Here is a 26,667-nt window from a genome sequence, read left to right as displayed (position 1 = left end):
TCTGTTGCTCGATATTTACAGTGCAGAAGGAGGCCATTCGACCCATCACATCTGCACTGGCCCTTGGAAAGAGCACTCTACCCAAGCCTATACCTCCACCCTATCCCCATAACCCAGTAACCCCACCCAACCTTTTTGGACACTAAGGACAATTTAACATGGCCAATACACCTAACCTGCACGTCTTTGGACTGTGGGAGGAAACCGGAGCACCTGAAGGAAACCCACGCAGGCACGGGGAGCACGTTCAGACTCCGCACAGATAGTGACCCAAGCCAGGAATCGAACCTGGGACCCTGGAGCTGTGAAGCAACTGCGCTAACTATTGTGCTACCGTGCTGCCCCCATGTTGTGGAGGATGCAGCATACCATGATGATGTGGGAGACTCCCCTTGCGCCTATACTGGAGGGCCCCCCCAAGAGTAGTGCATGCATCTGAACCACATCTTAAGGATGCCAATGCACCGCTCAATCATGCCCCTGGTCGCTGCATGGACGTCATTGTAGTAGGTATCCGCATCGGGCTATGGCCTCCAGAGAGGCATCATCAGCCACGACTGCAGCGGTCAACCCCTGTCGCCCAAGGGCCAATCTTGCTCCTGCGGGAGCGCCTTGAAGGTGAAAGGAACCGTTGAGTTTCCAGGATGAAGGCGTTGTGCACATTGACCAGGTATCAGGCGCAGACGTGCATGTTGTGCAGCTCATGGTTACACAACAGCTGAAAGTTCATGAAGTGGAACCCGTTTCGGTTTGTGATGACCGGTCCATCATATGCTGATGCTCATAGGAAGATAGGCATCCTGCCGATCACTCCTGGACCCGGGGCATCCCAGCGATGGCGGCGGACCCTCTGCCCGGGCATCCTGGTGGGCTCGGCCCACATGGAATTTGATGTATTATACCGACAGGGCATATAGGGCTCCATGACGGCACGGATGCACCTGTGGACCGAGGCCTGTGAGATCCATGACAGGTCCCCACTCGGCGCTTGGAAGGATCCCGTGCCGTCACCTTGATGACCACTGGATGTCTTCCCCCATACCCACGCGATGCCAGCTGCGCCATGATCTGGCAGATATGCCATACGGTCCCCTTGCTCAGCTGGACTCTTCAATGGCAGGTCCTCGAACGACAGGCGTTGCTTATACACATGAGGCCTGATGTGGTGCCTCCTCCCCACCACCTGCTCGACCTGTTGGGTGGCCGCTCTTCATTTTCACCGGCTGCCTCCTGTTCCTCTGGGCCAAGCTCCACTGCTGCAGGGTCCTCCCCAAGCAGCTCCTGCTGGGGCTGCGGCGGTGAGGATGAAGACCACCATTCCTGGTTGAATTCTGAAATCCATTGTCTGCAGGGGGTGAAAGGCAGACATGTTTGCATGGTGCGACTCTCTGTGCCCAACCAGGTCCAATGGACTACACGGTGGCTCCTGTCTGCACTGCAGCCCCTGCCCATGTTATCTTTCCAGACTGCTTGGGAACCTAGCATTTTATAATCTGCATAATTTAATTCTAGTATACTTGAAATCTAGTGTTAAGTGTTTATAATTTTAAAACATTATAAACCTTTGTAGGTTGTGTTACCAGTGTTATTGATTAATTGCTTATTATTTAATTGTCTCGCAATTAAGGCTCTCTATTTGACTAATATGACTGGTTTCCAATAATGCAGTAACTGGTGGAGCATTTAAAAAAAATTCTTTTGGCTATGTTAAGTTTATTATGCTAAATAACATATTGATTTAGACTACAAAATGATTGTTAGACTAAAACTAATGATTTTAAAACTACCAATACCATGACTCTTTTAAAAACCTGGCCGACTCCATGAACATTGTGGATGAGTATGAGGTGCCTATCTCTATAAAGGGGCCAGCCAAGTTGGGAGTGCTGGATGCAGCCTTTGACTGGAAGTAACCTGTACCTATCAAAGGTGCTACCAAAAATCAGACAGCCCAGGAATGTGGTCGGGAATACTAGAACCAGGATCCGCCTACCATTTTTAAAGGGCTCCTGAGTCAACCCTGAAAATGCAGGCCAAAGAAACAAAACTCTGCAGACCGTTTACATGAAGTGTAGCAGGACATATTTTTTAACACTGGAACTGTGGTTGATTCAGTGTGTGCATAAATGAGATTACACAGCAAACAAAAAGTTGCAAAATGCATGTTTATTTACTCACGCACATTAGGATGTGTGGTAAGCGTTCCCATCAAACTTCCAACGCATGAAAGATTTTTCTCTGATTGCTGGACAAGTTGGCATATAAAAGGTGAGAACAAACGTGCATGGGATGGAGATCCTGCAATTCTAAGGGTGGAATTGTCCCTGAATTTCACTAAGTGCGGTAGCGGGAGTGGAGATCAGCACTTCTCATGTCAGCTGCAATGACAGGTTTTCGTGCTTATCGTCCCCGGCCCGCCTCATAAGTTTAGCATCCACGTGAAACCCATCGTATTCCGGTTCGTCTGCCCCTATGTGACCTCAATGCTTCCTCACTCCAGCCACCATATTTAAACGGCCACAGCACACACAGCTTTCAATGCTTGTAGCTGAAGAGATTGCCCCAAAACGTAAAAGTAATGCCGCAGCCAGGTTTAGCATTGCCTCACTTGCACGCCTGCTCGTTGCAGTAGAGGTCCACCGCGAACTCCTCTACTCCTGTTCTAGCTTCAAGTGGGGCAGAAACATCACCAATCTGGCGTGGGGGGGCAGTGGCAATGGTGGTCAGTGCAAACACGGCCCAGAAAAGGTTGGCCACCAATGCAGAAAGAGGTTGAATGATATCCATTCTGCAAAGGAATGTCAACCAGCTCATTATTCAAAACCCACATACTCACAAAGCCATCACACATCCACAGGGATTCTCACATCGTCACCTCAGTGGGCATGGAATTTGCACTCACTCCCAGAGTGCTAAAAGAGATGGCTAGGGAAATTGCAAATGCACTAGTGATAATTTACCAAAATTCACTAGACTCTGGGGTGGTCCCGGCAGATTGGAAATTAGCAAACGTGACACCACTGTTTAAAAAAGGAGGTAGGCAGAAAGCGGGTAATTATAGGCCAGTTAGCTTAACTTCGGTAGTAGGGAAGATGCTGGAATCTAACATCAAGGAAGAAATAGCGAGGCATCTGGGTGGAAATTGTCCCATTGGGCAGATGCAGCATGGGTTCACAAAGGGCAGGTCGTGCTTAACTAACTTAGTGGAATTTTTTGAGGACATTACCAGTGCAGTAGATAACGGGGAGCCAATGGATGTGGTATATCTGGATTTCCAGAAAGCTGTTGACAAGGTGCCACACAAAGGTTTGCTGCATAAGATAAAGATGCATGTCATTAAGGGTAAAGTAGTAGCACGGATAGAGGATTGGTTAATTAATAGAAAGCAAAGAGTGAGGATTAATGGGTGTTTCTCTGGTTGGCAATCAGTAGCTAGTGGTGTCCCTCAGGGATCAGTGTTGGGCCCACAATTGTTCACAATTTACTTAGATGATTTGGAGTTGGGGACCAAGTACAATGTGTCCAAGTTTGCAGATGACACTAAGATGAGTAGTAAAGCAAAAAGTGCAGAGGATACAGGAAGTCTGTAAAAGGATTTGGATAGGTTAAGTGAATGGGCTAGTGTCTGGCAGATGGAATACAATGTTGACAAATGTGAGATTATCCATTTTGGTAGGAATAACATAAAAGGGATTATTATTTAAATGATTAAATATTAAAACATGCTGCTGTGCAGAGAGACCTGGGTGTGCTAGTGCATGAGTCGCAAAAAGTTGGTTTACAGGTGCAACAGGAGATTAAGAAGGCAAATGGAGCTTTGTCCTTCATTGCTAGTGGGATGGAGTTTAAGACTAGGGAGGTTATGCTGCAATTGTATAAGGTGTTAGTGAGGCCACACCTGGAGTATTGTGTTCAGTTTTGGTCTCCTTACCTGAGAAAGGATGTACTGGTGCTGGAGGGTGTGCAGAGGAGACTCACTAGGTTAATCCCAGAGCTGAAGGGGTTGGATTACGAGGAGAGGTTGAGTAGACTGGGACTGTACTCGTTGGAATGTAGAAGGATGCGGGGGGATCTTATAGAAACATATAAAATTATGAAGGGAATAGATAGGATAGATGCGGGCAGGTTGTTTCCACTGGCGGGTGAAAGCAGAACTAGGGGGCATAGCCTCAAAATAAGAGGAAATAGATTTAGGACTTAGCTTAGGAGGAACTACTTCACCCAAAGGGTTGTGAACCTATGGAATTCCTTGCCCAGTGAAGCAGTTGAGGCTCCTTCATTAAATGTTTTTAAGATAAAGATAGATAGTTTTTTGAAGAATAAAGGGATTAAGGGTTATGGTGTTCAGGCCGGAAAGTGGAGCTGAGTCCACAAAAGATCAGCCATGATCTCATTGAATGGCGGAGCAGGCTCGAAGGGCCAGATGGCCTACTCCTGCTCCTAGTTCTTATGTTCTTTCTCACACACACCCTCATATCTCCATGTTGTCTCATTTCCTCCGCTGATCTCATCCCCATTCCATCCATGGATTCACATACTACCACCAATGATAGCCGGGACAGGGGATAGGGGAGGAAGGGTTTGGGGGACAGAACTCAAGGTGCTCAATGGCTATGAAAACAGAACCAACCCGCTGACCATTCCTGCGGCGATGGTGCGGTTGGCGGAAACAACCCACAAGAGGCTCCTGCACCAGATCATCCCTCTGTCAACGCTACTGTAAATGCGAGAAGAGAAAATGCTGGAAAATCTCAGCAGGTCTGGTAGCATCTGTAGGGAGTGAAAAGAGCTAACGTTTCGAGGTCAGATGACCCTTTGTGAAAGCTAAAAGGCATAGAAAGTGGGAGATATTTATACTGTAGGGTGAGGGAATGAAAGATGAGCCATAGCCACAGAAACCAACGGAAAAGAGTGTTACTGGCAGTTCACAGAGCAAATAAAAGGTGTGAAAGGCCAAACAGCAGAGAGATTAAAATCAGAGGGTAAACTGTGACAGATGTAGATGTGGGAGGAGGGGGGACATGGGTGGGAAAGAGGTAAAATGAGGGAGGGAAGGGGGAAGCAAAGAGGAGAAAAGGTAAAGAAAGGGAGGATAAGATGGGAGGGGGAATATATCTAAAGAAAGACAAGAAATAAATAAAAGGTAAAAGATAGTTAAAATGAAATGGAATGAAAACAAAAGGATTGAGGTGGGGTAGAGCGAATCGTCTGAAGTTTTTGAATTCGATGTTGAGACTGAAGGCTGTAGAGTGTCTAACCGGAAGATGAGATGCTGTTATTCCAGTTTGCGTTGAGCTTCACTGGAACATTGCAGCAGGCCAAGGACAGACATGTGGGCATGGGAGCAGGCCTTGTGTTAAAATGGCAAACAAGGGGAAGGTCAGGTCCTGAATGTGCACAGACCGAAGGTGCTCAGCAAAGCGATCACCAGTGTATGTTTGGTTTCTCCGATATAGAGGAGACAACATTGGGAACAGCGAGTGCAGTGGACCAAATTGAAAGAGGTGCAAGTGAAATACTGCTTAACCTGGAGTGAGTGTTTTGGGCCTGGGATGTTAAGCATGGAAGAGGTAAAGGGGCAGGTGTGTTACACCTTCTGCGATTGCATGGGAAGGTGCCATGGGTGATGGGATATGTGTTGGGTATGATGGAGGAGTGGACGAGGTTATCCCGGTGGGAACGGTCTCTGCGGAATGCTGACAGAGGGAGTGAAGGGAAGATGTGTTTGGTGGTTGCATCACGCTGGAGTTGGTGTAACTGGCAGAGGATTAGGTTTTGCATACGGAGACTGGTGGGGTGAAATGTGAGAACAAGGGTGTCTCTATCCTGGTTCTGGGAGGGAGGTGAGAGGGCGAGGGTAGGGCATGGGAGATGGACCACACGCTGTTGAGAGCCCTGTCAATGCACTGTTTTGTGTGTTACTTGGCTGCCGTGCACACAATCTTCACTCTCTCTTAGGCACATCTGCCAAGCAGCCAATGCCTTCAGACAATTAGGATCCTAATTCCAGCCCGAGAGCACCTTGGATGAAGACCTGGAGGACAGCACCTAAGAAAATCCATCACAGCACTCACTCACTCACATCCTCCACCAGCTCTGACACACATTCCTTGGTAGGACCTAGATCTAGAGCAGACTTTGATCACAGTCTGGTGAGTACAGCACATAATCAATTCCGCAGCAGGCGCAGGCAGGACTCTGAAGACTGCTGGAGGCCACAATTCTGCTGAGTCTGAATCAGATGGTGAGTCTCCACACTCGGTCCCAAATCAGTTTCTGGAATTGCAGTGATAAGCATCAGGAAGCTGCATACAGATTGCAAGGACAGTTGAGCAGTTCCTCTGCCTTCAGTTCAAGGTGATTATGCTATTATGCCAACACACTGAGGACAACACGGGCAGGATGGCGGCCGCCACGGAGATGGTCACGACATCGGTCCTGCACTTCTACATGAACTGAACTCCATCTGAAGCTATAGTTGAGCTCCAACAGTGCCAATGCAAGATCCCACTCCAGCTGCTCCTTTTCGTCAGGGAGTGATCCAGGATCTCTGGCCATTTAGGGAGGACCAGCAACTAAAAAACTCGTTGACTCCAGGAATGCCCCACTGATCCAACTCCCCTCTTCCTGTACCCCATCAGCTCCAGCTCCACAGCCTGAGGAGGGTGCATCTGCCCTCAGGTCTCAGCTCGCCAGAGGACATTCGCCAAGATCAACACAGACAATAGGTCATAGCAGTTGGCAGGCTGCCTCCACCTCCACTGTAGATGCCGGTGAAGCACCAAAATGTAACGGTAGCAATTGGAAAAGTAAGAAATATTCAGAGCACAACGGTAGTACAGGTGTTAACATGATGTGCACAATAGAATATGACCATTCCACATCTCCTCTTGTGTTTGTGCCCTTTTAATTGAAGCTGTGTTGCAATCAATCAGGAAAGACACTATGACCTCTCCATCCACTTGTTGCGGATGCCACTATCATGAGCATGTTGTGTATGAAGGGCTGAATTCTCCGTCTCGTGCCACCAGTAGCGGAGTTACCGACAAGGCAGAGAATCCAGCGTCGGAGAGAAAACTGGATTGGCACTGGACGCTGATCCGTTTCCGATGCTCAGGCCCCCGCTGGCACGGGATACAGGTTCCTGCCCCGCGCCAACAAGAGGATGCAAATGTGTCATCAAGACCCATTTGCACCCACTTAATGGGCCGGGCACCATATTTTCCAGGCACATGTGATTCTCTGGTCCTCTGCGCCAGGAACCACGTGAGCGAGAATTACCAAGAATGGGGTATGAACAGCAAAGTATTGAAACTTAAGTGGGCTCTATATTAGAATCTACGCATTACGTTACAGGGTCAGCGCTGCCCATGAGGCCACAATGTCTGAATTAAAGAGGAGGCATGTTAATGGCTGTCATGCAATTGTTTGAATGTCATCATCCTCATGTGGACCATATCCGTAGTATGGTGAGAGAAAATGCAGGTCACCAACCCTGAATGGGAGTGCCGGATGTCAGTAGGATTGAGAAGGAGGTGACAGGATGACTGACTTGTTTCTAAGTGGTTTGAGAACTGCCGATCCCCCTCGGCTGCCTCGGCCAGTGTCTTACCCATATACACCCTGGCTCCAGCAAGGCTCCTGTGCATAATGTTTCTGCTCTCCAATTCCTCTGCATCAGGGGCTAGTTCTTCTTGAGGCCTGGTTCTTGAGGGTTTTGCTCCTCCCTTTGTCAGATCAGCCTCCTCAATCTTCTTCTCAGTCCTGTCTGCGATTCTGCAGGCAGCAATGAATCCAGGCTCCATCTTCCCGGCCTCATCTCTGCAGTATCGATGAGAAACAGATGAGTGTTAGGACCTGTCTGCAATGCAAACCTTTCTGTCAATGATTAATGAGTGATTGTGAGTTCATGGCCCTGGTTCCATGTCACCAACTACTCGCAACAGAATGATTTAAACTGCAGAGCGCAATCAAGGTGCTCCCCCTAATCATGAACAACTGCAATGAGACTGTTTTCAACCAGGAGTCTGGATGTGCTTTTTACAGCCCAAGCACCAGCATCTTCATGCACAGCACTGTAATATTACAGTGTTTGGAACACACCGAAGAATCTATTTTTAAACAGGCTACGTAATATGTTGAGGGCGGCCTGAGGCTTGTCTTCTGGGACTTGTCCGGCGCTGCTACGGCAACAGGCTCAAAAGCTTGCCAAGGTACCCAACTGCACTTAACTTGTTCGTCGTTCTAGGGAAATGGCACACTGCGAGCATGGGGCTAAACCCAGGAGATTGATTAGTGCCACTTTGCGCAAATAGTGTCGCAAGAATGTGCATCATTGCTTCACTTTGTTGATTCCCTTCAATGTAATTGAAAGACCACCAACAGCTCTCAGCTGTGCCTATCTCCCCATGTGGGAATGCACAATTCAGTTGGTTGGCTCTTTTAGACCCCCCCCCCCCCCCCCCCCCCCCCCTCATCACCACCAAATCCCATCCCTCGGGCAGCCAGCTGGCACCCAGTGTGCCTGCAAAGCTCCCAGCAGCAGGGCCTGTTCATTATATACCGTTTCTCTGATCACAAATGGAAGGTAGGAAGATGGTGGCGGTGGTGATGAGCTCTCACTGTCAGATCAGTTTGGACCCTCCCTGTGTGAGTATGGAAACCCCCCACCCATTCGCTTCATCACCAGGAAGTGAACGCTAGAACGCTAATATTACCCTACCTCACAGACCTGTCTTCTCTCCCCCTGAATCCCTTGATTGTCCTTGTGGTACATATCCAATTATGAGTCCATGGACATTCGGAAGTGGAGGTGCCTATGCCCTGTGTCCACCTGAGCCCTCGACATCATGATGCCAATAGAACCAATAAACATGTATCCCCACATGCCACCCCCCCACCCCCACCCCCCCCCCCCCCCCCCCACTATGCCAAGCAAGCCCTCTCACTCTCTCACTGCAGTCATTGAAAAGACAGGCCTGCCTTCCCACTGGTCTGATGGGTTGAGCCTTTGTGTTAGCCCCCCTGAAAGTAATATGTTTCTGCCAGCAAGGGCTGGCACTGAATCCTGACCTTCAGTAGCAGGAAACGTGACCCCGCACTGAGAGTAGGAGCGGACCATTGCAAACTGGTTTGATGATGAGATAAAACCGATTTTTGAAATCTCACAAGATTTTCTGTTCTCACCTGACTTGACACCCATCGTAAACGACAGCGGAAAATCCCAGCCTAAATCTTTGACTCCATTTTAAGAGGCATTCTCCAAATTCTGAATCTGTGATACATAGGGGGAGTAAACAAAACCAGAGGCCTCCAAGCTAAGGGCTGCTAGTAACCATTTGTTGTTTTCTATCTATATTCTCTTACCCTCCTGCAAACACTCCAACTTGTCAAAATGACACTAGCTGTGATTGCATGAAGAAGTGTCATAAAACCAACATACAGCATGCGTAATTTTTCTGCTAGCCCACCTTCAAACGTCTTTCGCTGTGTAAGGAGTGGACAGGGCCAGCTAGGGTAGCAATGTATGTCATAGCATCAGGTGCATGATCTATCTCGTGACCTCGTACTGGTTACGTCAGTGCCAAAAGGCTTCCACTGAGATGTGTTAGACAGTTGCCTATCACATTTGCCTCTGCAATCAAAGAAATGTTAGGTTAGGTTCTAGCATGCTTGTCTCATATAATATCAAGAGGGAGATTTGGGCTAAAATGTACATTTGCCTATACGCTCCTCATTTTATGACCTCCTACTGGTTTTTGTTGTATAGCTCTACACAGCTTGCTGCTTTTACCATTGATGCTACTGTGGACATTTTCTACATTTTAGGTTTTGCATTGTCGGAGAATGAATACACGGAGTTATTCTGCTGTATTTATAGTAGATATAATTCACAGCCTATCTTCCTATTAACTTGGTGGAGGTCTAACATTCAGTTCATGTGCAGGCATACTGCATAGGTTTACTCAGAACATGCTTTCAAAGTGTATTTATTAGTTCCAGTAGTACTGACCGAAGCCCTCAAAAGAACAACAAAAACTTTTAATTACTCGGACACTCCTCATTTTAATTCAAGGGAAAACCTCACTGAAGACAAATCTTCTTCAATTTGATGGAGTATTGGTATGTCTGTGTGCATTTGGGTGGGTCTTTGAGTGGTTTACAGAACCAGTGAGATTGATTATAGCTTATTGTAGGTGTGGCTTTGAAGAAGTCTTTTGGCCACAATAAATGTAAAACCAAGGTTTATGACCAATATTGTGAAACTGTATGATCCTATACTTAAAGCAACATAATAGTAATCTTTTCATATATTCTGATCCAACAGTATGAAGATGGTGCACCTCTGAAGGTTGTGGATATAGGTGACATCAGTACTCCTTTGATATGCCTCAGTGTTTCTTCCACTTCAGAACAGGTAGTTTTTTGGGCAAGCTGCGGAACGAAGATCGTATCACTCAGCAGCGATTTTGCAGTTCAGAAGGTGATAGACACAAAAACAAGGAGTCTGTAAGTTACTAGATTCTTTGGTTAGAATTGAGGCTTTTTGATTATTTGCTTTGGCTCTAAACTTTAAACATGATTAACTCAAGTATTTTAGTACATCATGCAAGCATATAAACCGATTATTTTCAGTGTCATTTTCATCTCCATTTATTCTGAAGTGCTGCCTATCTAAGCTACAACAACCTACAGCCACTTTAAATGAACCGTTTTAAAATACTGCAACTTTTTCACCTGTAAATGATGGTTGCCATCACCTTGTGCTATGTCTGCAGCTCCCAGTATCATTACGATTATATCCGATTTAACTAATTTGATGGTTTAATGATTCACTTTTCATTTGCAATTATGTTGACAAAACACCCAGCCGGGGAGGAGGGCATGCGAAGGGTTCCTGGATGGGCTAGAGTTTCCCAAAGTAGAGGAGGGGCTGATTCAGGGCTGGGGCTCCAGTTGGGCTGAGGGAGGTGATGGAGAGCATGGGGGTGATGCAGATAGGGAAGGCCCCGGGGTCGGACGGGTTCCCGGTAGAGTTCTATAAAAGGTTTAGGGCGGACCTAGGACCATTGCTGGTGAGGGAGAATAATAACACAAGGGAGAACGGGAGGGGGGGTGGGGGGAGACTCTCCCCTACATTGTCATCGGCTTCCACCTCCCTGATTTTAAAAAGGATAAGGATCCAGAACAGTGTGGGCCGTACTGCCCAATATCGTTACTGAATGTAGATGCCAAGTTGTTGGCAAAGGTGTTGGCAATCCGAATTGAGGACTGTATCCCGGGGTGATAGGCGAAGATCAAAAGGTTTTGTAAAGGAGTATCAGTTGTCGGCGAATGTAAGGAGGTTACTCAAAGTAATCATGATGCCTTCAGAGGGGCAGGAGGTGGAGGTGGTGGTGACGATGGACACGGAGAAGGCGTTTGATCGGGCAGAGCGAGAGTATATGTTGGAGGTGCTGGGGCAGTTTGGGTTCGGGCAGGGGTTTGTACATTGGGTCCAGTGTTATGGGTCAGGGTTTAGAGAATCCCAAAGCGTATCATGGAGTTCACCTGACCCACAGCTTTTAATAGATTGTGGTATGGGGAGCACACGGCCCACTCTACAGGTGTGGTACAGCAGAAATGAAAAGGTTTTTTTTTAAAGCGAAACAATGTTTATTCTATGAGCTCAAGTTAACCTTTCTCAAACAAACAGTGAACATCTTAGCAACCAGTAAATCAAATACACCCTGCTGTTCTTTTAACACCCAGAAGACTTAACAAAGTTTAAACAGAAGCACATCAGGGTTTATATTCAATACTGAAAACATTTAAATTTCTGAATTCACCAAATGATCAAGAGATAGTCCTTCATGGCAGAGAGCTCAACAATGCAGCTGCTTTGGCTGACCTCAGCTGCAACACACTGAAAAACTAAACCAAAAAGACAGACACACCCAAGCTTTTCTCAAAGTGAAACTAAAAAGCAGAACCAGAGCTCAGCTCCACCTACTCTCTGACATCCCTGCAGTAACATGAGCAGCTAACCATTTCTTAAAGCGTCATTCTCATGACACCTCCCCCAAGAAACCCCCCCCCCCCCCATCAACTTCAAGATGCTTTCATTTTTCACCTTTTCACCATCCTTTAAGAAATGCACACAGTAAATATACTTTATCGTTTCAAAAAACAACACACGCAAACAGGTATAATAATATAGTCCATTTTTGTTTCGTTCTTCTTCCTCCAACTGAAATCCTTCTCGATTGACAGTCTCTTTGAACAAGAAGGTCTCTGCACGATCCGTCCATTTCTCTATGCCTCGGCGCTTCTCTTTAAACTCAGATACTTTAGTTCAATCTGATCACAGTGTCCCTTGTAATGCTCCAACACATGCACCTTGGTTATCAGACAGCTTTCAGGCAGTCAAATGCCTGTCGAAAGTCCGCTGAAATTTTTGACGTTTCTTAAGCAAGTCCATCAGTGGAGCAATCACGCTACAAAACATTTTCACCAATGTTCGATCAAATCCACTCATGCCAAGAAATCGCATTATTTCCCATTGTCTCGAGGGTATCGGAAACTCCTCAAGGAAAGTGACTTGGGCTTTTCCAAATTCACTTTTGGCTCGGTTTATCACCAAACCCGCCTCCTGAAGTCGATCGAATAACTCCATCAGATGTTTTAACTGTTCTTTCCATGTCTGGCTGCAAATTACCAGATCGTCGATGTATACCGCAAAATTGGATAATTCTGAAACGACTTTGTTAGTTAACCGTTGAAATGTGGCTGGGGCGATTTTCATGCCAAATGGCATAACTTTGAATTGGTATATAACATCTGGATTCACAAAAGCCGAAATCTCCTTCGCCCTTTCGGATAAAGGTACCTGCCAGTAACCTTTAAGTAAATCCAACTTGGAAATAAAAGCTGATTGTCCCACTTTCTTAATGCAATCCTCCAAACGTGGGATTGGATAAGAGTCCGTTCTTGTAACTGCATTAACATTTCTATAGTCCACACACAACCGTTGGGTACCGTCTGGTTTAGGTACCATCACTATGGGTGAGCTCCATTGGCTGCAACCCACTTCAATTATGCCATTTTTAAGGATACTCTCAATCTCTTTGTTAACCTGTGCCAATTTTAAAGGGCTAAGTCTGTATGGATGTTGTTTGAATTGAACAGCATTTCCCACATCTACATCCTGTATAGCCATTTTAGTACTTCCCAATTTATCTCCACAAACTTGCCCATGTGATATCTTTCCGGTCAGTTCGTTTTTCCTCTGGAAGATAACTCAACAATTCATCCCAATTTTTAAGAATATCCTCATTTTCCAATTTAATTTGAGGTATGTCAAATTCACAGTCATCTGGATTTGATTCGTCACTTTGAGTTAGAATCATTAAACCTGCTCCTTTTTCTCTCCTTCCCTTTCAAAGTACCTTTTAAGCATATTCACATGACACACTCGGTGAGTCTTCCTTCTACTTGGTGTTTTTTCACATAATTCACCTCACTTAATTTCCTTTCAATATGATAAGTTCCACAAAACCTAGCTTTTAAAGGCTCACCTACCGCTGGTAACAACACTAAAACTTTATCTCCACTGGCAAAACTACGAACTTTGGATTTCTTGTCCGTGACCAGTTTCATCACACTTTGTGCAACTTTCAAATGTTGTCTAGCCAATTCACCTGCTCTATTTAATCGTTCCCTAAAATTTGACACGTAATCCAATAATGTAATTTCCGATTTCTCACCCACCAATTTTTCCTTAATCAATTTAAGTGGTCCTCTTACCTCATGACCAAAAATTAGTTTAAAAGGACTAAATTTGGTTGACTCATTAGGTGCATCCCTAATTGCAAACAGTACGAATGGAATTCCTTTATCCCAATCCTCTGGATAATCTTGACAACAAGCCCTCAACATTGTCTTTAATGTCTGATGCCACCTTTCTAATGCTCCCTTCAATTCTGGATGGTACGCAGTTGATTTAAATTGTTTTATTCCTAAGCTATCCATAACTTCTTTGAATACCTTTGAGGTAAAATTTGATCCTTGATCCGATTGTATTTCTATGGGTAGTCCATATCTAGTAAAGAATTGAAGTAACTCGTCCATAATCTTTTTAGCTGTAATATTACGTACTGGAATGGCCTCTGGAAACCTAATAGACACATCCATTATAGTCAAAGGATATTGATTCCCACTTTTTGTTTTAGGAAGTGGTCCTACGCAATCAATTAGGACCCTTGTAAAAGTTTCCTCAAATGCTGGAATGGGTATTAAGGGTGCTGGTTTTATCACTGCTTGAGGTTTCCCTATCACTTGACATGTGTGACATGATTGACAACATTTTACTGCATCTTTATGTAGTCCAGGCCAATAAAAATGTTTTTATATTTTAGCTTGAGTTTTCCTAATCCCCAAATGACCTCCCACTGGTACCTCATGTGCAACTCACAACACCTCCTTTCTATACCCGGCAATACTACTTGATGAACCTCTGACCACTTTTCATCCGCCTGCATATGTAAAGGTTTCCATTTTCTCATCAAGACATCACTTTTACGGTAATAATAGTCTGGTATACACTCAGATTCCTCTTCCATGAATGCTTTCTGATACATCCGTTTTATCTCTATATCTATATCTTTCTGTTGTAACTCCGCCAATTTTCCTGAACTAAAAACATCCGCCTCATCCTCCACCTGTTCTTGTTCTTTTTTAACCATCTGATCAAAAATCGTTTCTGATAATTGCACTTCAACTTCATCTTCACTCTTTGATTTCTCCTCTTGTCTTAACCTGTGACTTTGCGACCTTGTTACGACACAATCCATAAAAATCCCAGGATATTCGTCCTTCAACACTTCAGTTGTCTGATTTTCCACTGGCTTATCAACCACAGTAGGCATCACTCCCACTTGCGATCCAGCTATATCATCATCCAAGATAAACTGTATTCCTGGACAAGATAGTTTCTCTATTACTCCTACTACCATTTCACCACTCTTCACTGGACTTTCCAACCTTACCTTATATAATAGAACACTACTCCTCTCACACTGAATTCCACATATTACCACCTTTTCTGGCAACATTCTTCCCAAACTACATAACTCATCATCTCTTACCATTAAAGATTGACTAGCTCCCGTATCTCTTAGAATTGTGACTTCTTTACCTGCTCCTCCTGATACACATGAGTAAACTTTACCCACACAAGTAAATTCTTTGAAGACATCTGGCACCTTCTTATCAATCACCTCTTGAACAGGCTGTACAATCTTTTGCACCTCCTTCGCTTCACTTGGGATTTCCTTTACCACTCTAACAAACCCCACTGTCTTATTCTGTTTTACCACATCAGCCTTCCCAGTGCTTTTCTTCAACCACAAACACTGTGACTTTACATGGCCTAGTTTATTACAGTGAAAACATTTGAAACTTTTTATTCCTTTTCAACCCTCCTGGACTTTAAAAAAAATCTGAGGTACACTCTCCTTATTATCGCCCATCAGATCACCTTTACCTTTACCACTTGAATATTTCTCATATCCCCAGTTCTATCCCTCACATGATGTCGGAAACCAAGCTTTGATTTATGAACTAATTCATAATCATTTGCCATTTCTGCTGCTAATCTCACAGTTTTAACCCTGTGCTCTTCCACATGAGTTCTCACTACATCAGGAATTGAATTTTTAAACTCCTCCAAAAGTATAATTTCTCTGAGAGCTTCATGCATTTGGTCTATTTTCAAAGCCCTTATCCACCTATCAAAATTACTCTGTTTGAGCCTTTCAAACTCCATGTACTTTTGACCAAATTCTTTCCTTAAATTTCTAAACCTTTGTCTGTAAGCTTCAGGCACTAGTTCATATGCACCTAAGATGGATTTTTTCACCTCCTTATACGTCCCAGATACCTCCTCCAGTAGTGATGCAAACACTTCACTAGCCCTACCTATTAGCTTTGTTTGAATCAGTAATACCCACATGTCCTGTGGCCATTTTATTTGTTTAGCTACCTTCTCAAATGAAATGAAAAAGGCTTCTACCTCCTTCTCGTCAAACCTTGGCAATGCTTGGACATATTTAAATAGATCCTCACCACGCCTTCGACTATGACGCTCTTTCTCACTATCCTCATCACTATCATCCAACTGTACGTTTCCATTTACTCTGCCAATTTTAACTGACTGTCATGTTTCATGGCCATTTTCTGAAGTTCAAACTCTCTCTCTTTATCTTTTTCCCTGATCTGTATCTCCCTTTCTCTTTCTTTTTGTTCTGCTAGGGCTATTCTTCCTTTTCTCCTTTCTTCTCTCTCCTTTTCTTTGTCCTCCCTATCTCTCTTTCGTATTCAAGCTGCTTTAATTCTTTCTCATGTTCCATTTGTTTAATTTGCAACTAAATTTTTGCCATTTCCAATGAGTCAAACTGTATCTCAGGCAACTTTAAATGCTTAGCCACCGCCATAATTACCTCATCTTTTTGCATTTTGTCAGGTTATTAACTGCAATGTTTTTGCCAAATCTAACAGTCTGCTTTTAGTCTCTGTCCGTAAGGTACAGCGTGTGACCTTCTCCACCCCCAAAAATGTCTGAGCCTCTGAAAGAGCCATTGTCCACAACACACTCCCCACTTAAACTAAAATACCACACCTGAAAAGCAACCACAATATGCTCACCCCTCGCTGTCTTTAAATTCACTAAGCCAATCCAATAGATAGACTTTTATCCATCTCGAGCCCCCAATTCTTATGGGTCAGGCTTGAGAGAATCAAAAGCGAATCATGGAGTTCACCTGACCCGCAACTTTTAATAGATTGTGGTATGGGGAACACACGGCCCACTCTACAGGTGTGGTACAGCAGAAATGGAAACGTTTTTTTTAAGCGAAACAATGTTTATCCTATGAACTCAAGTTAACCTTTCCAAAACAAACAGTGAACAACTTGGCAACCAGTAAACCAAAAACACCCCCAAAGAATACAACACTAAGTAATCTGTATGTTGTTCTTTTAACACCCAGAAGACTTAACAAACTTTAAACAGAAGCACATCAGGGTTTACATTCAATACTGAAAACATTTAAATTTCTGAATTCACCAAATGATCAAGAGATAGCCCTTCATGGCAGAGAGCTCAACAATGCAGCTGCTTTGGCTGACCTCAGCTGCAACACACTGAAAAACGAAGCCAAAAAGACAGACACACCCAAGCTTTTCTCAAAGTGAAACTAAAAAGCAGAACCAGAGCTCAGCTCCACCCACACTCTGACATCACTGCAGTAACATGAGCAGCCAAACATTTCTTAAAGAGACATTCTCATGACACCGGCTGCTGTATAAGCTACCGATTGCGAGTATGCGGACGAACTGAGCGAGTTTGGGGTATTTCGGACTGCATCGTGGGACGAGGCAGGGGTTCCCGCTCTCCCCATTGCTCTTCGCCTTGGCGATAGAACTGCTGTCAATGGTACTTCGGGCATCGAGGGACTGGAGAGGGGTTGAGCAGGGGGGGGGCGTCAAGCACTGGGTCTTATTGTATGCGGACGAATTGCTACTGTATATTTCGGACCCGGTGGGTAGCATCGGAGGCATCATGGGGATCCTGGGGGAATTTTGGCAGTTCACGGGATACAGATTGAATATGGGAAAAAGCGAGGTGTTTCCGATTGAGACTGGAAGGCAGGAAAGGAGACTACGCGAGGTACCATTTAGGGTGGTGGGAGTTTTAGATATTTGGCTATCCAGGTGGGGTGGGCACAGTTGCACAACTGAACGTGGCTCGGTTGGTGGAGCAGATGAGGGCAGACTTTAAGCGATGGGATGTGGTGCCACTGTCGCTGGCAGAGGGGGTGCAGACCATAAAATAACAGCGCTGCCGAGGTTTCTGTTTGTGTTTCAGAACCTCCCACCTTCGCCCCCAAGCCATTTTGTCGGAAGGTCAATGGGCTGATTTCTGGATTTGTGTGGGTGGGGAAGACCCCGCGGGCTAGGAAGGTTTTCTTGGAGTGAGGCGATCTAGGGGGTGGAATTGGCGAGTATGATGAAGTGATGAATTACTACTGGGTGGCGAATATTGCTATGGTTAGGAAGTGGACTGTGGGGGAGGGGTCTGTGTTAGGACGGTTGGAGGTGACATCATGTAGGGGTATGTGTTTCAGGGCATTGTTGTTAGCGTCTTTGCTGTTCTTGTCGGCCAGGTACTCCGTGAGCCCAGTGGTAGTGTGGGGGCAGTGGCGGCAGCATCTTGGGCTGGAGAGTGCCTCGGTGTGGGCACCGATTTGTAATAACCATAGGTTTGCACCAGCGGGTCAAGACAAGAGGATTTGGAGGTGGCGGCAGGCAAAGATTGAGCGCCTTGGCGATCTGTTTATAGGGGGAAAATTTGCAAAGTTGGAGGACCTGGAGGAGGAGTATAGGTTGCCCAGGGGGACAGCTTTAGGTACCTGCAGGCTCGGGACTTTGTAAGCAGAGACGTGCCGTCCTTTCCTGGGCTGCCGCCCTGCGTTTGCAGGACAAGGTGCTGTGGAAGGGTGAAATACGGGGGGTGGATGTCAGATATCTGTAAGGAGTTGATGGAGTGGGAGGGAGCCCTGGTGGGGGGATATTAAGCCTAAGTGGGAGGAGCTGGGAGCGGAGGTGGGGCCGAGACATAGGCGGAGGATAAACACGCCCTTGTCATGTGCGAGGCTAAGCCTCATCTAGTTCAAGGTGGCACATAGGGCTCATATCATGGTGGCGAGGATGAGTAGGTTCTTTGAGGGAGTAGAAGAAAGGTGTGGGCAGTGTGCGGGGTGGGGGGGGGTGCGGGTCCGCGAATCCCATCCAAATGTTCTGGGTGTGTCTATGATTGAGGGGGTTCTGGCAGGGATTCTTGGATGTGATGTCCGAGGTGCTGGGTGTGGACGTGGTCCCGAGTCCAGAGGTGGTGATATTTAAGGTGTTGAAAAACCCAGGAGTCCATGGGGTGAGAGAGGCCGATGTTTTGGCCTTTGTCTCCATGATAGCCCAGAGATGATTTTACTTGGGTGGAAGGACTCGGAGCTGCCGAAAGCGGGGGGTGTGGGTGAGCGACCTGGCAAAATTCCTCAGGTTGGAGAAGGTTAAGTTCGTCTTGAGAGGGTCGGCAGATGGGTTTACCTGGAAATGGAAGCCGTTCATTGATTTTGTTAAGGAGATTTGAGAGGTCAGCAAGGGGGAGGGGAGGGTAAAGGGAAGGTGGGATGTGAGGAGGGGTTGGCATCAGGGGAGTGGGGAAGGGAATAGATGTTGGTTGTTCTGAATACGATTGTATATATGAAAATGCCTTGAATAATAATATTTTTTTAAAATTATGTTGATAAAATATGATGGATCCAGGCCCACCATAAAGACGATTCTGTCTACTTATATGGGCATGTGCACTGTCCTTTCCAAGTGAATAGTATTTAGTCATTCTGTATGACCCAAACCCTCATGGCATGCTGCAAAGAAAGGGCAAGAGCCATGAACATTGATTTAATTTTAAACACAACTCAAAGGAAAGGATTTCCAGTTAACTGGGTGCCTTGCAGAAAGGTTTCACTTTGACAAGCAGATTAGCTTTCACCTAAGCTTCTCTTATTGCCAATGATAATATTCTGCATTGACTCTTTGATAGGGAGTTGAGGTGACAGTTGTTCTTCTATAATTAATGGTATTTGTCTAAAAAGGAAAGTCACCATAGTCCCAGATGACCATAGGCTGCTTTCCCCTTTGAGGGGAAGAGCCGACTGGAGGTGATTTAACCCAATGATCACCACACTTCAGGTGAGGGGCAAGCTGTGAAAGCAGGGCCTTCATGAACAACCTCAACAGGTATGGGGATTGAACCTGTGCTGTTGGTTTTGCTCTTCATCACGAACCAGCTATACAGCCAACTGAGCTAAACCGGCCATTCATTTGATTATCAATGCGTTTAATGCCTGATGCATAAAGTTGTTGCATCCTGACTTGTTTTTTTAGCTGAACAGCTTCAAGGTGTAAAATTTGAATCAATCTTTTGATTTGTGTCAATTTAGGGACACCTTTTTGCTGTCTATTTTCTCCAAGAATCTGTCTAACAGGTGCCTCAATGAAAAGTACCCTGAAATTCGTGATTTTTCACTTTGGGTGCAGGGTAGAGTCAGGTCCACCAAACCTGAAGCAGAGACGGACACGGGGTGGGCTGAGCGCCATATTGGGCTGCATAGAATCTTTGCCTCGTTTCTCTGGGACTCTGTCCCCTTTATTTTAGAAGTTGCTGGGCCCTCACCCTCCATACCAACTCATGCCCCCAAGAACCCCCCCTTGACCCCTCATATCCTCCATTCCACCTCCATAACCACTCACCCATCTGGAAATTAACTTCTAATAATTTAATCCAGCTCTTGCTTCTCACAATTGAAAGTCGAATAAATCCATTCAAAGCTTTTAAATCTCAAGTGGTAAATCTCTTACAGAAACAAAGTTTGATTCAGTAGGCAGATCAAAGGTAGCGGGCTGGATTCTCTTCCGGCGGGATGCTCCGCTTTGTCGGCAGTATGGGGCTGCCCCACAATGGGAAATCCCATTGGGTAGCCATAACGGAGCATCCCGCCGGCGAGGTAAATCAGATATATGGCGTGGCGGAGAATCCAGCATATCCTTTAGAAGTATCTTTTAAGTTATCAAACAAACTGCGAGCTCAGAACACCCTACAGAGGTAATTGTCAATTGGCAACAAAGATCTCAATTGAAACTGCATAACCAGTGCTACTTTATTTTCTAATATATACCTGTCAATCAAAGCAGTCCAGCAGAGGGTATTTTTAAACACTCACTGACAGCTGCAGCAAGTTTAAAGAGCAGGGCATTTAAAAAAATCTTCAGATCATGACAGTTATACAGACTATATTTGTCCTTGAAGAGTCCTGCTGAGCTTGGATTAACCACCTTGGTGAATAACAGCCCACCCCCTTTCTCTCACAAGTAAAAATCGGATCTGTTGATAACAGGTATAGGAGTTGCACCCACATTTTTAATGGTCTATGGAGTTTTCCGAAATTCACAAAAATTTGACCCTGTTTCACCATTTCAAAATGGTCTCAATTATACATATCTTAGGACATATCAGTCTGAGGAGGATGATTTTCTGAAATGTTAATTTATTTTGCTTGTACAATGAATGATAAATTTAACATGATTCATTGCATCCTTTCCACTGATTTTCAGAAAACAGCAAAAATACTACAGTGATGGAAATATTATCACAATGATAATTGATAAATATATTTATCTGGCAAAGAAGGACAGCCACGTTGTTGAACTTTGGGACAAAAAGTCATACAAAATGAGTGCGTCAATTGATTGTGCTTCTATTCTTAAGTAAGTATTTCATTGATTTCAATTTGTCAGGAATGTTGCAGGAAATAAATAGGTTCTGGACATCAGTTTGAATGCCAGTCCCCTTCAAATATTATCATGATGGCTTTAAAAAAAAAGTTATTCATGGAAGGTGGACAGTGCTGGTAAGGCTGGCATTTATTGTCTGTCCCTAATTATCCCCAAGAAGCTAACGGTGAGATACCCCTTAAGCTGCTGCAGTTGTGTGAAAGTGTTCCCTCAGTGCCATAAGATAGGGAGTTCCATGACTTTTCTCCAGCAACAGTGCACAGGTTAAAGCTAATGAACTATATCATTTTTTTGGGGGTTTGATTATGTTCTTTGGAAAAAAAGACATTTTAAATCAAAGTCTGATGGTGGAAGCTCGTTAAAATTAGACGATTATAGGTCAAATGGAATATATTTGTAAATGTTATCTGCCAATCTACTGTAAAGCTTTACATCAAATTGGGCTAGAGTGTTAACATCTGGCACAAATTGTTGTTTCCTATAGCTACCTAGCTGTGAAATAGTAAAAATGTTTTATGATCCTGAGACGGAATTCGCTTCACTCCGCTCCGCTCCAGTACATCACCAGCTGCTAAAAAGCATGTTGGTAGAAACCTGCCAATAGATACCCTCTGTCCACTTAGTTGTGGGAACATTTCATAGCAGAACACCAAATTGAAATTCTGAGTGAATAAGCCCTAGTAGAGTTGCTGAGTGTAGAGTTAAAATAATGGGGGCGATTTTGAACCCACACTAGCCGTGCACGAGATTGACGATGTGGACGGAAAAATCCCATGAAAATCAGGAAATGCGATTCTCTCCGGAGAGATAACATTTCCCGATGCCGGCGAGGTTTACATGTTTGGCCACGCGAGAAGCAGTTGAGGCCATCCTTCCAGGGGAAAGGCACTGTGCCAACCTTGCAGTGCCAACCTTTACTGGGACAGTGCCAGGGATGTGTCCTAGTGGAAGCACCATTGGGGGGGGGGGGGGGGGGGGGGGCAGGGTGCATTTATGTGCGGTGTGGGGGGGAGGCAGCCAACATTGAGGTGATGGGGGGAGAGTTAATGCCGACGATACTTCCGCATTGTTGGTGGGGGTGAAAAACTGCTGATGAATGTCGATACCTCCGTGATGGGTGCTGGAACGATTATGCTGCAGTTCAGATTGGGGCGCCCTTTAAAGATAGCATCCCAATCTCTGTGGACCTGACTGCCTGCTCTATAAAGGCCTTCCCCGCCCGAATGATGTCACAAACCATGCCCACTCATTTTGTTTTCTCCAAGAGACTCAATGTTTGGGCAGAAAACTGGGGCTGGATTCTCCAAGCCTCTGCGCCGAAATCGCGATTGGCACGGGGCTGAGAATGGGCGTTTACGCCGAAATCCGGTCCGATGCCGCTCCTGCGATATTCCGGTCCCCGGAGAATCACTCACGAATCGTGCGTGTGCGCGAACTACGCGCCGTGGGTAGGGGCCCATTGACAGAGCCCCACCCCCCCCACCCCCGTGATTCTCCGAGGAAAACCGCTGAGTTCACAATGGCCTGGTTCTAACCACCTATTGGCCATCGTGAACGGCCGGTGGTGGCTGCGGACTCAGTCCGCGGCCGCCCTGGTGGGGGGCAAGGGGATCGATAACCGTGGCAGGCCTCATCGACAGCTAGGGGGGCGATTGGGTGTCACGGACCCGCGGCCGCGCGTGATCTCGGAGGGGGCCTACATTTCTGGTGCCGCTTTGCAGTCTGAGTCCGTCATGTCCCACGTGGTGGCCGCTGCAGGCCGCCGCCGTGTGCATGCACGGACTCCCGACCAGAGGTGCGGGGCCCCATATCCGCAGCCAGAGCTGCGAAAAGCACTCCAGGGCCCTGCTCGCATCCTTCAGGTAGGAGAATCACTCAGGACTTTCTTCAGGAAAGTCCAGAGTTATTTGTTAGCGTTTTTACGTTGGCGTGGGGGACATAGCCCCATTATTGAAGAATCCCGCCCTAGTTTTTGCAACAGGAGTGTTGCACTCCAGGGGCGAAATTCTCCCCCAACGGCGGGATGTCCGCCGACTGGCACCAAAGACGGCGCCAATCAGACGGGCATCGCGCCGGCCCAAAGGTGCAGAATGCTCCGCATCTTTGACGGCCTAGCCCCAACATTGAGGGGCTAGGCCGACGCCGGAGGGATTTCCGCCCCGCCAGCTGGCGGAAATGGCGTTTGTTGCCCCGCCAGCTGGCGCGGAAATGCGGCGCATGCGCGGGAGCGTCAGCGGCCGCTGTCAGTTTCCCGGCGCATGCGCGGGAGCGTCAGCGGCCGCTGTCAGTTTCCCGGCGCATGCGCGGGAGCATCAGCGGCCGCTGTCAGTTTCCCGCGCATGCGCAGTGGGGAGAGTCTCTTCCGCCTCCGCCATGGTGGAGACCGTGGCGGAGGCGGAAGGGAAAGAATGCCCCCACGGCACAGGCCCGCCCGCGGATCGGTGGGCCCCGATCGCGGGCCAGGCCACCGTGGGGGCACCGCCCGGGTCAGATCGCCCCGCGCCCCCCCGGTGGGGGGTCGGAGAATGACGCCCCAGTTTTCAGTCTTGAGCCAGAAACTGCCACATTCTGGCAAGATTCCGCCCAACATAGTTTTATGTGAAATTTTATCTTCAAAATTAAAATATATGTCATCATGAGTAATTATTTTTCTATTCATTATTTTAAATTAGCTTGAAAGGGGAATAAATTTTGCGATGCGGTTTAAAAAGACTCAAACCTTTTGTTTTTAAATCTTCATTTTCCTAGGAATGACACGTATTCTGCCAGAGTGAAAGCACTTCATCTTCAAAAGGCAACTTGCCTTTGGATTGGAACAGGAGGGGGTGACATCCTATTATTAGATCTTTCCACTCATCAACCCATCCTGGTCATTGATAAATGTTGTCATTCAATTAGAAGTATGGTGACAGCACAAATTGGTAAGCCTTTGAGTCTGAGGAACTTTAGTCATTAAATTCAAAGATAGGATTAAGGTATCTTGAGAACAGCTGATATAATTGTAAAAACTATATGTGCATTTGTTTTAACTTGGGAATACTTGTTTTCTTTTGGCCAGTTATTAGAAAATAATTGTAGCGGGCGGCATGTGGCGCTGAGGACCCAGGTTCGAATCCTGGCCCTGGGTCACTGTCCGTATGGAGTTTTCACATTCTCCCCGTGGGTTTCACGCCCACAACCCAACGATGTGAAGGTTAGGTGGATTGGCCATGCTAAATTGCCCTTAATTGGAAAAAGAAATAATTGGGTACTCTAAATTTAAAATAAATAAATAAATAAATAATTGTAGTCACAACTGATTTAAATAAAACAGGTGGGACCAGTAAAGTATCTCTAAACTTTTCCAGAGTAAATGCTATCTTGTTTATTAGTGAATAAGACTGCCTGATGGGCCTGGCATATTGGCACATATTGTTTGGTAGTGTTCCCTTCCACTCAATTAGTCACATTCTGTTACATTTACAGTTCTAACCATATATGTCAAGGAAATCTGCTCACCATTCTTAGTATGCAATACAGTAGATGATAAAAGAGTAGTCATGGATTTCTGCTGCTAGAGCAGATACGACTGCACCTCCACTGCAGGGGGAGTATAGTTAAATAGATGTTTACATAGTGTCCATTTTTAAATTTGAACAGAAGGTTTATAATAGGAAATGTTGATGGGAATAATATATTCTTTTAATTTTTAGAATGCATGCATTGCTTTTATTAAAATATCCAAATTCTTTGTCCTTTAATATGTTTAATGCTTTCAACATATTTCTTTAAATCTTTAGAAAAGGGACACCTTCGCACTGTCATGTTGATCCTAGGAAATTTCTATAAGGACTATGATGAAAACAACAAACAGCAGAGTGGTACAGTTAATTTTATGAATATTCTATTGCAATAGTTTGAGAGGCAAACAGAACCTCTTTATTTAATAAAATATTAAGTTAACTTTTGGATGCTGTACAGCTGCAGTTGTATACTTAAGTGAAGATTTCAATTTACATTATTGCATTGGCTAACATATTATTCTATCATTGTTATAATTATACATTTCCAAGTTTATACATTTACTGTGTTAATTATTTCATGACTCAAAGCCGCCAAACTTCATCTTGTGTGAAGGTTAACTATTGGCAATAACTGACGCACACTCTGTTTCTTGTTATTTCAACTGCTTTTGATTTCATGTTTCAGGATTGCAATCGCAGCTGTTTGTTTGGGACATGAATCTTCCTTATGAGATCCAGAACTTGAAAAAGCACACGGATATGAGAAGAGAAATCATTGACAAAATGAGGACTGGTTCATTGGAATGAGTGCACATTAGCAAATACACTTGTATACATTTTCTTCAATTGATTTAACGTTTTGTGTTAATTGAAGATATGAAATGGTAAACCTAATGTTTCAGCATTCTAGTTAAGCCATAAAAAGGCATTTTCAACATTGGATATTGCACACATAGGAGCCAAAATGCCTCCTATACTCGTTCCATTGTGGAAACTCCCCTTGTAGAGATTGAAAGTAGTGACGTTGAGGAATCGTGCTGTTGTCCAAGCAGTCATATATTTTTGTTACTTTGTCATGAAGTAAGTTTAGGTATCTATATCTCTGAACTTTAGCACTTGGAATATAACAGTAATATAAATAAATTTACAGTTTGGATACTCGCCTAACCTGATTGATTTGTCAGTGCAAGTGAATTCAGAAGTTAATGATCCTAATATACCATGTTGGAAAGTTAGGTGATTTAACAGTACAATAACAGAACACTGGTATTCGAATCCAAGAACATTCCCAATGGGATATTGCCATGGTGAGATTTGTGCCCAGCCAATTGGTTCATTATTGAAGCCTCAGGAATCTTGAGGGGTGGCCAAATTACAATAAACTGTGAATGTTCCTGATCAGTTGTTGGGAATGATGTGAAGAGCTCATCAGAGAGAGGGGCATGTCCTCAAAAGGCTAATCACAATGGCAAGCTTTAGAAAGACACGACCACCAACTCTTGATACAGGAGCAAAGTTTGTGGTAGCCTTTAAAACACCCTAAACTCTTTTAGAAAAAAAAACTTGAGCTACTCCCCTTCACAAAAATGTAGCTAGTGATTTCTGGTGACTAGTACAGTAAAAGGGAGTCTGAATGCTAGTAACTGAATGAATGACTGGACATTTAAAGCACCGTTTGTTGACTTTTAAGGTGGCAATGCTATTCTAGAAAGTAGGTAAATGAGAATTTCCCTGTTTGGTATTCCAGGGAACTTTCCACAGACAACATGCC

The 26,667-nt window shown here is 45.2% G+C and overlaps 1 protein-coding gene across 3 annotated transcripts in view; it reads left to right on the top strand.

The window, feature by feature from the left end:
• The window catches only part of lrrk2 (leucine-rich repeat kinase 2), a 280,959-nt gene extending 254,907 nt beyond the window's left edge, over nucleotides 1-26,052 (top strand). For all 3 annotated transcript variants that reach the window (XM_072471650.1, XM_072471648.1, XM_072471647.1), the window contains 5 exons: nucleotides 10,328-10,509; nucleotides 21,214-21,366; nucleotides 24,142-24,314; nucleotides 25,173-25,253; nucleotides 25,582-26,052. In XM_072471650.1, coding sequence (XP_072327751.1) covers nucleotides 10,328-10,509; nucleotides 21,214-21,366; nucleotides 24,142-24,314; nucleotides 25,173-25,253; nucleotides 25,582-25,703 — 711 coding nt within the window. In that variant the 3' untranslated portion in view covers nucleotides 25,704-26,052. The remainder of the gene's footprint in view (nucleotides 1-10,327; nucleotides 10,510-21,213; nucleotides 21,367-24,141; nucleotides 24,315-25,172; nucleotides 25,254-25,581) is intronic.
• The last annotated feature ends 615 nt before the right edge of the window (nucleotides 26,053-26,667 follow it).

The sequence above is a fragment of the Scyliorhinus torazame genome, chromosome 13 (genome assembly GCF_047496885.1).
Source record: "Scyliorhinus torazame isolate Kashiwa2021f chromosome 13, sScyTor2.1, whole genome shotgun sequence".
Classification (NCBI taxonomy): domain Eukaryota; kingdom Metazoa; phylum Chordata; class Chondrichthyes; order Carcharhiniformes; family Scyliorhinidae; genus Scyliorhinus; species Scyliorhinus torazame.
This window is presented reverse-complemented; position numbering and strand designations above follow the sequence as displayed.